This window comes from Carcharodon carcharias, chromosome 1 (assembly GCF_017639515.1).
Source record: "Carcharodon carcharias isolate sCarCar2 chromosome 1, sCarCar2.pri, whole genome shotgun sequence".
Classification (NCBI taxonomy): Eukaryota; Metazoa; Chordata; class Chondrichthyes; order Lamniformes; family Lamnidae; genus Carcharodon; species Carcharodon carcharias.
The window spans coordinates 19,363,657-19,376,754 of record NC_054467.1 but is presented as its reverse complement, the minus strand read 5'-3'; the positions used below and the strand labels follow the sequence as shown (position 1 = coordinate 19,376,754).

At 44.3% G+C, this 13,098-nt stretch overlaps 1 protein-coding gene across 1 annotated transcript in view; it reads right to left on the bottom strand.

Annotated features, from left to right (window-relative positions):
* The window catches only part of LOC121269681 (thrombospondin type-1 domain-containing protein 4-like), a 381,085-nt gene that overhangs the window by 366,304 nt on the left and 1,683 nt on the right, over positions 1-13,098 (bottom strand). Inside the window, exons 3-4 of the mRNA XM_041174524.1 lie at positions 12,272-12,458; positions 5,673-5,870 (exon numbers count right to left, since the gene is read on the bottom strand). Coding sequence (XP_041030458.1) covers positions 5,673-5,870; positions 12,272-12,458 — 385 coding nt within the window. The remainder of the gene's footprint in view (positions 1-5,672; positions 5,871-12,271; positions 12,459-13,098) is intronic.

The window sequence follows — 13,098 nt, the reverse complement described above, 5'->3', positions numbered from 1 at the left end:
GGCCGCTTGTTTCTGATTTTACTTTTTACTTTATTCATCCTGAATAAACACTGACAGCTTCCCATGGGGGCCATTCTTTCTTCATTGTTTTAGATGGAGAAAGAGGCTGAACAACCAGCAAGAATGGCTGATGGGCTTGTTCCAACTGGTGAGAGAGTTGCTTGTAGAAGGCTTTACCCAATCCACAGGATCTGTCAATCAAGAGTCAGATTCCTAGGTATGACTGAGGAGCAATGCATGCAGAGGTTTTGCTACTCTAGGAGACTCTGCAGCCTCCTGCAACAAGACCTGCTTCCTGCTGGGCCAAGTGATTGGGTTTCCCCAATGGTTGTGAAAATCTTTAACCACCTTCAACATTTTTACCTCAAGCCCCCTTCCACAATGCTTCAGGGGATACCTCTTGGTCTGCAGAAGTGTATCAAGCAAGATATCAACGTTCTACTTGCCATTGCCAAATAATACTTTGCCAACAGGTAGTATGTTCTTTGATTTGGTTAAAAGCATTCCCTTGCAACTCTACACACCTGAACAGCTCTGGTACAACCTCAACCACGGGATCACCAGAAACATCAATGAGTGAACTACTGTGCACTTGAAGCACAGGGTCAGGTGCCTGGAAAGGTCTGGGGGAATCCCTCCAATATGCATCATCGTGGAGTGCTTCATGTAGCACTCCAGAAAGGATTACAATTGGACAAGGTAGTGTGGAAGGCAGGAATGCCTAAACTTTACTTGTGAGGCTTGGAGGAGCATTTCTGCATCTCCTGGCCCCACAAAGGAAATCCAAAAAAGAAAATCTTAGCTTTTTGGGTTTCTTCTGGTCCTAGGTCCTCTTTTCACTCAGTTGAACTGATGGGGAAACTACAAAGAATTCCCCACCCACGCCTCCTGTTAAATCAGGTTCCAATGACATTATTGGAGCCCAATCTGCATACTTAAAGCAGGATTGTGTATGTGTACATCCTTGTTCCCTGCTCAAAAAAGCAAGTATATCATCACCCACAAGAAGTCAACAGGATCAATGTTGATAGTCCCATGGGTAGTTTTAACTGTCCACCCATCTATAGTTTCCATAGGGCAGGCCATTAAAACTGTCTCCATAGTGACTCATGATTAAAGTACAAACTTGACAAAAGATGATTGATTTAATGCCAAAAACAGTATGTAAGGGTTACTAACTCAACTACTCCTAGGAGCTGCTCTCCCTGTGTCTTCAGCAGAGTTGGTGAAGTTGGGACCCTGGAGATGCTTAAGGCTGGCCACCTCTGGGAGCTGGAGCCTGAGAGGGCCTGGGTGCTGACTGAAGCATTTTAGCTGCCACTGGGGCAGTCAGAACTGACCCCATTTTTGGGTAGTTTCTTGCAAGGTTTGGAAAAGTTGCACATAGTGGGGAGGGGAACAAATTTCCACAGGGTTCTCCGAGGCTCCTGCCATACCTTCGGCAGAAGATAGACAGAAACACTGGAGGAACAGCCATTTTGAACTGGCTTCCATTAATCTCCCACCCCAAGAAGCCCCCTTGGAAATTCTCATCAACTGTATTACGCAGTTTCTACTGATGCGTGCATCCTTTTCGGTTTCATACAATACATGATACACGAGATTCTGTTAGAAATCTGACAGTGTATAGCCACATCTATATGTAAAATTTGTATGTAAGATTGAAATTCATTTCTAGTAATCACCACTTGGCATAGGATAGAATTATTGACATGGTCTGTATATGTTAGTGGGCTGCAGATGTTAGCAGTCTGTTTGCATTTCAAAAAAGTTGGGATGCAGGCTGTTTACCTCATGTGTGTGTTTGTGTGTGTTTTTGCTGGATATTGAAGATCTGTTAGTTAGAGACTGGCGTGCTGTCATTAAAAGTTCACAAGTGTGTCAGTAGTATCTTGTTACAGAATAAACGTGACAGTAGATTGGCATGGTAAAGAAATCCCAGTGCCTTTAGGCAGAGGGAAAAAGCCATATATCCAGCTGTTTACAGCAGGAATCTATTCTATGGCCAGAATTTTGCACTGAGCGGGCGGACGCGCATCCGACCGGCCCGAGTGTAAAATAGCGCATGATGACGTCGGGCAAGCTTCCTGATGTCATCCCGCATTCGTGCGATATTTCGTTCCGCAGGTGCGTGCTAAACTAGGAAGCATGCCCGTTGACAATTAAGTGAGCTATTGAGCCCATTAATGGCACAATTAACTGAGATTTTTCGCTGCCCGTCCAACGCTACAGTTGGCAGGTGGGCAAATCAGCAAGACTGCCTTTGCATTTTTCAGGATACATCATCCAAAGCCGGGATGAGGTTTCTGTTATTAAATAATATGAAAAAAAATCTATGCACATAAGTTTTATAATGTCTATGTTCAGACAATGTCTATGTACAAACATTAAAAATAGAAAAAAAAATCCTTGACATGTCCCCCTCATGTGACAATGTCACACGAGATGGGACATGTAAATAAATTTCACAAAAACTTTATTAAACTTTTTTAAACCCTACATGAAACCTCATCCCGCCCACGGACGAGGCTTCATGCTTTATCAGAAGCCCGCCGGGGCTCCTGGCCCTTATGGTTGGACGAGAAGGTCCTTTAATTGTTTTAATGATCCTGTCAATGGCCTCAGTTGGCCATTGACAGGTCGGCGGGCGCACAGCTGATTTCGCTGTCCACCCGCCTTCCTGAAAATTTAAATGGGGCCGGATGATGTCGGGGGTTCCGCTCAACGTCATCCCACATCATTTTGTACCCTCTGCTCACCGACGGCAAAATTCAGCCCCTAATTGCTTTTTAACCACAACAATCGATGATAGTATCATGGTCACCATTAATAGAATTTAAACCCCACTGTGGTGGGATTTGAACCTAAGCCCCAGAGCAATAGCCTGAGCCTCAGGATTACTAATCCTGTCACATTACCACTATGCCACCATGCCCCTCATGTAAATATTTTAATGAATGCAGACTTGCAGCTCACCAATCTTATGATGGGGGAGAGGGGAAATTCGGAGGTTCTTTTATGGTGCCAAGCTGAAAAGGCAGAGCAGTGAATGGGGCGTGGAGGGGCCTATCATCAGCGGAGTACTGGCCTGTTCAAACATCAAGCTGGGTTTGCCACCAATATCCCAAGCATTGGTAATATCCCAAGCATTAATCGAGTTATACAGAAGGTTTACAAATAACTGTTTGAACAACCAAAAATAATAAAAATTTAAAAAAAGATTTGTTTCTTTCACAGTTTAAGCCACTTAAGCTTGCAAACAAGGCCAAGGTTGCTGCTCATTGGCGATTTGACATTAGGAAAAATCTCTCTGAAAGTCTCCCTGGGCAAAGCTTCAAGAAGTCTGGGTGCAGCGTTCTGCACTTAATCCCTATGAGAACAGTGGGATTATCTGCAGATCAGGGATCAGTTCACCAACTGGTCAGAGCCACGGTATTAGCATCCTGTCTCTGGGTTCCCCAACCAAACAGGGAGGAAAAGCAGAATGACGTATCCATTCTGAATTAAAGGGACCAAGTCAGTAGTGTGATGGAATACTCTCTGTTTGCCCAGATGAGCACAGCTCCAACAACACTCATGAAGCTCAACACCATCCAGGTCAAAGCAGCCCGCTTGATTGGTACCACATCCACAAACATTTGCTCCCTCCACCAATGACAAACAGTGGCAGCAGTGTGTACCATCTACAAGATGCACTGCAGCAACTCACCAAGGCTCCATTGACTGCAGCTTCCAAACCCACGACTGCTACCATCTAGAAGGACAAGAGCAGCAGACACATGGAAACATCACCACCTGCAAGTTCCCTCCAAGACACTCATTATCCTGACTTGGAAATATATCACCATTCCTTCATTGTTGCTGGGTCAAAATCCTAGAATTCCATCCCTAAAACACTGTGGGTGTGCCCACACCACATGGATTCCAACGGTTCAAGAAGGCAGCTCACCACCACCTTCTCAGGGGCAATTAGCCCCTGGGCAACAAAAACTGGCCTAGCCAGTTATGCCCGCATTCTGTAAATGAATTTTTATAAAAGCAGTGCTTGGAGTTTTAAAGCTGCAGCAACCACAGAGATGGAGAGGAGACCTAAGAAGGCTGCTCCCTGGAATTCTTGTCCTTCCCTGGAGGTCCTGCAGTGGGATCTGAAAGACTGCAGTGAGGTGATCTTTTCTCAATAAAGGAAGGAAGAGGACAATCTCTCCAACGAAGCAGGTGTGGGTGGAATTGGTCAGGGAAGTTAGCAGCCGGACTGCATTCCCTCTGCCCTGGAAACCAAGAAGATCCAGAACTTTCCACAAATGTTGCCCTTCCCTCCTCTCCACACAAACCATTTGGAACAGACTCACCCCTCTGCTTTCTCTCCTTGTGGGAGAAGAGGGCATTCAATTTGGCGAGGGACAGAGGTCTAGGAAGTTGGCAATCACCTGTCAGACAGCGAAAGCTCTCTCTGAGGGAAGGTGTGCTTTGAACAGCAACCTCTCACCTGGCCATGACTGGATCTCATCAGTTTTACTGATTAAAGCCAGCCCAGCTCGTCAGCTTTACTGATGAGGTTCTTCCCGCTGTGTACTTGCCTCATTGTCTCTGGCGATTGGTGACAGATTGGAAAACAGCTGCCCTGGTGTACCTACATCACATGGACTTCAGTGGTTCAAGAAGCATTTAGGGATGGGCAATAAATGCTGGCCTAGCCAGTGATGCCCACATCCCATGAATGAATTTTTTTAAAAATCCAGAATTGAGGGTTAAAACAGTTCTTCATTGGCTTCTTAACCTACTTAACAACTTACCCAACAAATCCAAAGGGATTCCCCACTTGCTTTCAATCCCATCCTCCAGAAATTCAGAGAAGGCTGGGATGATGTTGGGACCCTGACCCAATGTCAATTTCAGGGGATTTAGCTCCACACACGCACACAAACCCATCACCCCTTGCCTGCGAAAACTGCCCCGTGATTAGAGTGGCAATGTCTTAATAATTACATTTCAAGGTTTAATGGCAATTACATTGTCAAACAGGTGATGGGTATTTGTACACCTATAAATGGGGACAGCTGGAACACTGGAGTAGGGGGCCTCTCTAGTCTTAGAAATAAGCTGGTCTTAAGGTATAGGCTGGCTTCAGACTCATTCTTCCTTCATTGTAAGATTGGTGGATTTGACATGGAGAATCTCCAAGTATGCCTGTTCCGGGGCCTGGCCAAATTAACTATTAATAGGTCCAGGCAGTGGGCAGTCAAGGGGGTCATCCGAACAGACTGTTTGCCCCTCTTTCGCGGCCGGGTGTCCTTGGAGAGGGTGCAAATGGTATCCGCTAGCACAATGGAGGCCTTCCCTGTCTGGTGGGCACAGCAGGAACTGGGTGCATCATTGACCCAAAAACCACATTTCAATTTGACTTTTGTAAGTTTCCTTTGTGTTTTGTCTTTTTTGTTGCAGTTTCCCTTTAAGGGGCTGCTCCTTTTATTTGCTCATTTGATCTTTTGTTAATTTGTTTATTTGTCCCTTTTCCTATTGGTTTAATCAAAATAGCATATAAATGTACACAGCTAGAAAACTGAGGTATGGGGAAGCTCTGCAGTCTGGGAAATAAACTGGTCTTAAGGTACAGGTTGGCTTCAGGCTCGTTCTTCCCTCATTGTAAGACTGGTGGATCTAAAATGGAGAACCTCCTTGATAAACTGCTCCTGGGGCTGGCCAAATTGGCTATTAACAGGTTCAGGCAGCAGGCAGTCGAAGAGGTCCTCCAGCCTGACTGACTGCCCCTCTTCCGCAGCTATGTTCATGGCCAGGTATCCTTGGACAGGGAGCACGTGGTGTCCACCGGCACACTGGAGGTCTTCCATGACCAGTGGGCATCGCAGGGGCTGGAGCACACCATTGGTCCACAAAATGACGTAATTTAATTCAGTAAGGTTCCTTTAAAGTTTTTCTTCAGTTTCTGTGTCCCTTAGGGACTATCAGTTGGTTCAACTGGCTTTTTGTTTCAACTGATTAATTTGTTCCACTCAAAGGAGTATAAATGGGGACAGCCGGAATGCTGAGGTATGGGGTAATCGCCACAGTCTTGAGAATAAACCTGTCTTAAGGTACAGGCTGGCTTCAGGCTCATCCTTCCTTCGGAAGACTGGTGGATCTAACATGGAGGATCTCCTTGTGAGACTGTTCCTGGTCAAATTGGCCAAAGAGGCCATCAACAGATCCAGGCAGCGAGCAGTCCAGGGAGTTTTTGAACCTGAGTGCCTGCTTCTCTTCCACAGCTATATTCATGCCGGGCGTCCCTAGTGAAGGTGTTCACTGGTACACTTCAGGTCTTCCCAGACTGGTGGGCAACAGGGGAACTGTGACCAAGAGATTGTTTAAGAGGGGAAAAATAAAGTATGGCAGTAAACTTGCAAGGAACATAAAAGAAGAACATAAAAAAAGCTTCTATAAGTATGTAAGAAGAAAAAGATTGGTGAAGACAAATGCAGGTCCCTTAAAGTCCAAAATGGGAGAATTTATAATAAAGAACAAGGAAATGGCAGAGCAATTAAACAACTACTATAATTCTGTCTTCACAAAGGAAGACACAAATAACTCCCCAGAAATGCTAGGGAATCGAGGGTCTAGTGAGAAGGAGGAATTGAAGAAAATTAGTATTTCTGAAAAAACAGTGCATTGCTGGAGAAATTAATGGGACTGAAAACCAATAAATCCCCAGAGCCTGATAATCTACATCCCAGGGTACTAAAGGAGGTGGCCAAGGAAATAGTAGATGCGTTGGTTGTCATCTTCCAAAATTCTGTAGATTCTGAAACAGTCCTGGCAGATTGGAGGGTGGCAAAGTAACACCACTATTTAAAAAAAGGGAGGGAGAAAACAACAAACTACAGACCGGTTAGCCTAACATCAGTGGTGGGGAAATGCTAGAGTCTATTATAAAGGATGTGATCACAGGACACTTAGAAAACATCAATAGGATTAAACAAAGTCAACATAGATTTATGAAAGGTAAATCATGTTTGACAAACCTACAGGAGTTTTTTGAGAACAAATCTAGCAGAATAGATAAGAGAGAACCAGTGGATGTAGTGTATTTGGATTTTCAGAAGGCTTTTGATTAAGTCCCACATAAGAGGTTAGTGTGTAAAATTAATCTCATGAGATTGTGGGTAATATATTGGCATGGATTGAGAATTGTTTAGCAGACAGGAAACAGAGAATAAATGGGTCTTTTTCAGAATGGCAGGCTATTCACAATATATATCAATGATCTGGATGAAGGACCCAAATGTAATATTTCCAAGTTTGCTGATGACACAAAGCTAGGTGGGAATGTGAGTGGTGAGGCGGATGGTAAGAGGCTTCAGGGTGATTTAGACAAATTGAGTGAGTGGGCAAATACATGGCAGATGCAGTATGACGAGGATAAGTGTGAAGTTATCCACTTTGGTAGGAAAAACAGAATGGCAGAGTATTATTTAAATAGTGAAAGATTGGGAAATCTTGATGTACAAAAGGACCTGGGTGTCCTTGTACACCAATCACTGAAAGCAAGCATGCAGGTGCAGCAAGCAGTTAAGAAGGCAAATGGTATGTTGGCCTTCATTGGGAGAGGACTTGAGTACAGGAGCAAGGAAGTCTTACTGCAGCTATACAGGGCCTTGGTGAGACCTCACCTGGAGCATTGTGTGCAGTTTTGATCTCCTTACCCAAGAAAGGATATATTTACCATTGAGGTAGTGCAGCGAAGGTTCACCAGGCTGATTCCTGGGATGGCAGGATTGTCGTATGAGGAGAGATTGGGCTGACTAGGCCTATATTCACTGGCGTTTAGAAGAATGAAAGGGGATCTCATCGAAACGTACAAAATTCTGACAGGGCTGGAGGGATTGGATGTGGGGATGATTTTTCCCCCTTGAATAAGGGGTCACAATCTCAGGATACGGAGTAGGCCATTTAGGACTAAGATGATGAGAAACTTCTACACTCGGTGTGGTGAACCTGCGGAATTCTCTACCACAGAGGGCTGTGGGGGCAAAGTCACTGAATATATTTAAGAAGGAAATAGATTTCTAGACTCTAAAGATGTCAAGGGGTATGGGGAGAGAGAGGGAGTATGATGAGATATGAGTTAGAGGCACCATTGATATATTGGTTTGATATTTATTGCTGAATACTGGCCTGGATTTTGCTGTAGTAATAACGGCGAGGACTATCAGCATTACTAGAGGGTAAAACTGACAGCAACCACGCATGCAGTTAAATATGAAAGTTCAGAAGTTGTTGTCTGTGATATCAGCTCCTCCACAGGGTGCGCTGTTGTTGCCTTCGTTGATGAAATCTGACAGGGCTAATTGTGATAGTGTGAACATAGGCAAAGTTTTTTTAAACTCATTCTTGGGATGTGAGCGTTGCAGACAATGCCAGCATTTACTGCCCTTCATTGCTCTTCTTTCACTGTCACTGGGTCAAAAGCCTGGAACCTCCTCCCTAACAGCACTGTGGGTGCACCTACACCACACGGACTGCAGCTGTTCAAGAAGGTGGCTCACCACCACCTTCTCAAGGGCAATTAGAGATGGGCAATAAAGATGGGCAATGTGATGCTCACATCCGTGAAAAAGTGAAAAATACAGTGGTGGTAAGCCGCATTTTTTAAAAACTTCAGTCCACATGGTGTAGGTAATGCTGACAGTGCTTTCTTCTGTCCTGGTTTATACAGCTGAGTAGCTTTGCTGCACCATTTTTGAGGGCAGTTAAGGATCAACTACATTGCTGTGGATCTGTAGTTGTGTGTAGGCCAGACCAGGTAAGGACGGCCAGTTTCCATCGTGAAAGATAGTGAACCAGATGGGTTTTTACAGCAACCCAGTAAGGTCATGGTCATTATTAATGAGACTACCATTTTATTCCAGGGCCAGGGTTTTACGGCCCCTCCTGCCCGGTGGGATATTACAGTCCCGCCAAACTGAATGGAGATTTAAATGGCTCGCCGCATCGCTGGGGGGAGACATGCCACTGTGGGGCCATAAAATCCTGGCCCAGATTTATTAATTAATTGAATTTAAATTCCCCCTGCGTGGTGGGATTTGAACTCATGTCTTCAGAACATTAGCTCAGGTCTCTGAATTACTACTCCTGTAACATTACCACAATGTCACCGTTCCCCACTTTTCTCATGTTGTTGATTGACGAAAAGTTAGACTTTGTACAATCTGGAGCAACTACGCTTTTAAAGGTGCAATAAGTTAAAAAAAAAAGCTGCTGAATAACCCCTTTGGTCCTAAAATATAATTTTCTAAGTGTAGGCTCTCATTCCCTCAGAATTAATGTTGCAGATTTTTTTTGAAAAAAAATCTCTAAATGTACCAGTTTTCTGTTTCTTTTTAAAAATGTCTTACCCTTAATCCCAATGTACGTCTCAATCATTATTTCACTTACTGTACAATGATTTAAATATATTTTTTACTGTTTGCGTGGCTTAGTGAGAAGTCTACAATCTCATTGGTTGAAAGGCATCCCTGCTGCTTACCTTGCTAATAGATATCACCAAAGCCCTGTAGAGGGTGCCACATTCAAACAGATGTTGAATGATTGGAAGTCTTTGCTGACAAACCCATTAAAAGTCTGTGGCCAGCTGTAGGTGAGGTGAAAGGAGAAGGTTCCCTTGCTGCTCGCAGCAAATTCCAGGCCAATGTAAAATCTAAATAGTATGTAAAATTGAGCTGAGAATATGTAACTACAATAATGGGGACAGAATTAAGTCTGCAGACCTTGGTTCATTTATTTCCCATTCTCTGACTTTGCTTCACCTGAAAACTTCAATTGTTCCTGACTCATTAGGCAGAATTTAATGTTATGAGGTGAGGGGTGGGGCTTTTTGATCAGGTGGTAGGGTGCAGAGTGGGGACCCCACCACCTCTCCGCCTCCCCATTAACCCAACCCCACCCCCTCAATTAAGTCTGGGGTAAGAAGTCTGGCATCACTCAGACAACTGAGGCCTGCCACAGCTGGTTGAATACCAGCGGCGGCATGGGGGACTCATCATGCCTGCTCTGGGCCTGATCAAGCGATCCAGCATTGGGCTAGTGGGGGGGGGTGGGGAGGATGGTGGCCTGCTGGAGCCACCCTTTTCTCTTTCCTCAGACACCCCCCCATCCTGCCATCACTTACCTTTCTCCAAGGGTCCAACAATGGTCCCTGGTGAAGGTCCAAGTGTATTACCAACAGCAGGTGAAGCTGCCAGCAATAAAGAGCTGTTGGCCTCTGATTGGCCAGCAGCTCTGTTGGGGGTGGGGGGGGGGGGGGGGGGGGGCGTCGGGGGGGTGGGGGGAGATTTCCACCCTAATGGGGGAAGTCTTGGAATGAAATGTCTGCCGTGGATCCAGGAGCCTCGACAGCAGGGCTCCTGCTGCCAATTAGGCATTTAATTCCCCCTGGGCTTCAGAGATTGGGTTGGCAGGGGTGCTGCCAGTTTTGGTAGTGGGCATTGGACTCCCTTCATTAAATTCTGCCCTCCGTGTGCAACACCTTGGGAAATCAACTAGTATCTCTTATAATCATGGATTCTGCAAAAGAAGAAAGGGGTTAAGGAGGGAGAAAATAAGAATAAATGAACAAAGAAACATGTCAAAGCTATCAGTCTTGCATTCATCAGGACACTTCACAAGAATACCAATCTAAGGGGAAAACAACAATTTATACCGTATGTGAAGTGCTGATTGGTTGGCAAGTGGCATTGCATGGAGAATGCACCAGTGATGGTGACTGACAATGTCCTGATGAGTGCAAGACGAAAAGCTTAGACATGTCTCTTTTTTCAGCAATATTCCATTTCTGAACTAGCAAATGACTATTAGTAAAAGAAGAAATAAAGTAGCTATACTTTAAGTAAGTAGAGTAAATCCATCAAGGGAGACAGCGCAAAAGAATTTGTATTGCCCAGATTTTGAGATAGTAATGGCACCATAACAGTCATTGCCACCGCCATTACTATGAAACTAAAAGCAGTTTCTGGAGTCCGCACATGCACAGTTTAATGTGGAAATCCAAAAGTGACTATCAGTGATTCCTTTCACCTCCACAGGGTTCCTTGTTGAAGTCCCAATAGGTGGCAAATCTTTAGAAATCACTGAACTGACAGGAGCTTCCCTCTTTACACTCTAATATCACGGTTAAAAAAAACCTCAAGAAAGTTCTGCCTCACTAATGAGGTATAACTGGGTTTTTTTAATGACCCTGGAAAAATAATTTCCTTTTTGTGTAATGTCAATTTTTTTGATTCTGATAAAAATTCCAAGTTTATTACTATAATTATTTTAAGTTTACCATATTTCCTTTTCTAATCTTAATTTACTTGGATCACTTTTTTTTTAAGAAATAAAGGATAATCAGTGTATTTTGTTTCCTGATTTGCTGGCAGTGAGGATTCTCCAATGTGATTGGTTGCTTAGCCTGATTGTGACATCATTATTGCTGGCCCCTTGGGATCCTCTTGACTTGCCACAGATTCAAATTAACGTTGGGGAAGGTGAAATCCACACAACAAAAATTGTTAGATCTTCATTAACAGTTTTCTTTTTATATCAGCAGCAACCGCTTTAAGGGGTACCCAAGAAAGTTGCTGCATGTCAATGTGGATTTTGTGAATGTAAGTAGATATTATATCTGGATGGTTTGTATCTTTTTGTATCAAAGGTATGTATTTTTTTAGGTTGTGTCAGTCAAATGGCGCATTACTTCAGACAGTTTTATTTATTATGGTAATAAAGAAAGCACTGTCATTTAGGCTGCAGTGAGATGGTGGTGAACATCAAAAACCACACTTGGGTACTGGACAACTCATGAGCAATGTCATGCGACATCCATTAACAAATCCTGGCTGCTGAACTTTGGGTGTGCCACTGGTTCAACCACTTTCTAGATTTGTTGATGCAACAAAATAGGATGTTGTCCCATATCTCTCAAAAGATGAGCTTCAAAAAACCTGAAGGAGCTCTCAATTATCCACATCTTGGAATAGTGAGAAGCATGGTTACTGGTCTATGGATCATTTTTCATTTCCTGGGAGCCCCCTCTCAACATAGGCAGACGTAGACGATGAAAATCAACATCGCCTCCAATGTGCCAGCTCAGCTTCAGCCTACTGAGGAATGAAGACCAGCATCTCACACCTGAGAATAAGTCATGGTATAGTGGGCAGCCGTGATCCCTGCACTCCTATATGTTTCAGAGACTTGGACAACCTATAGCAGGCACCTCAAAACACCGGAGAAGTATCACCAGCAGTGATGCCTTCGCAAGATCCTCCAAATCCGGTGGCAAGAAAGGTGGTGCAACTTCAATGTCCTCTCCCAAGCCAACTTGCCCAGCATCAAAACCAACTCCGCTGGTTAGGGCATGTCGTTTGTCTGCGTGACACTGGACTCCCACATCAGCTGCTCTACTGGAACTCAGTTGCAGCAGGAGGCTCCCAGGGGGACAACAAAAACGCTTTAGGGATGTCCTCAAAGCATTCTTGAAGAGGTCAAACATACTCGTCAACTCATGGGAGTCCTGGCTTGTGACTGACCAAAATGGAGAAGGTTCATTCAGGGAGGTACTGAACACATTGAGAGATGTCGCCAGGAACATGCACAGGCGTAAGTCAAGTCATCGGACGGAGTGCGCAAACCTGCAAACAACCCATCTGCCCAACTCTTCAAGCATCACCTGCCCCATATATGCTAGAATCTGCAGATCACAATTGTTAAGACTTATCAGCGATCTCAGATCCCATCGACATGGAGTGGAAGGAGGTCATCCTCGATCCCAAAGGACTGCCTGAGAGAAAAGAGAGGTCTCTCACCAGTGTGGTGAGACTACCTGCTTCAAGAAATAATCAGAAACTGCTCTGTAGGTCACAGCACCTTCTGAGATTGTTATTTAACTGATTTGAAGTTAAAAAAATACATTAAAGGATAGAGGGCCTTATAATTAAAATATCAGTAACAATACTTACATGTCACTTGACAAATTTGCTATACCAGGCAGCCAGTGCTGGAAATTCTACACTAGATGTTAAGGTTACATCAGGAAATTTGCTACTAAACCAGGCGCTAAACTCATTC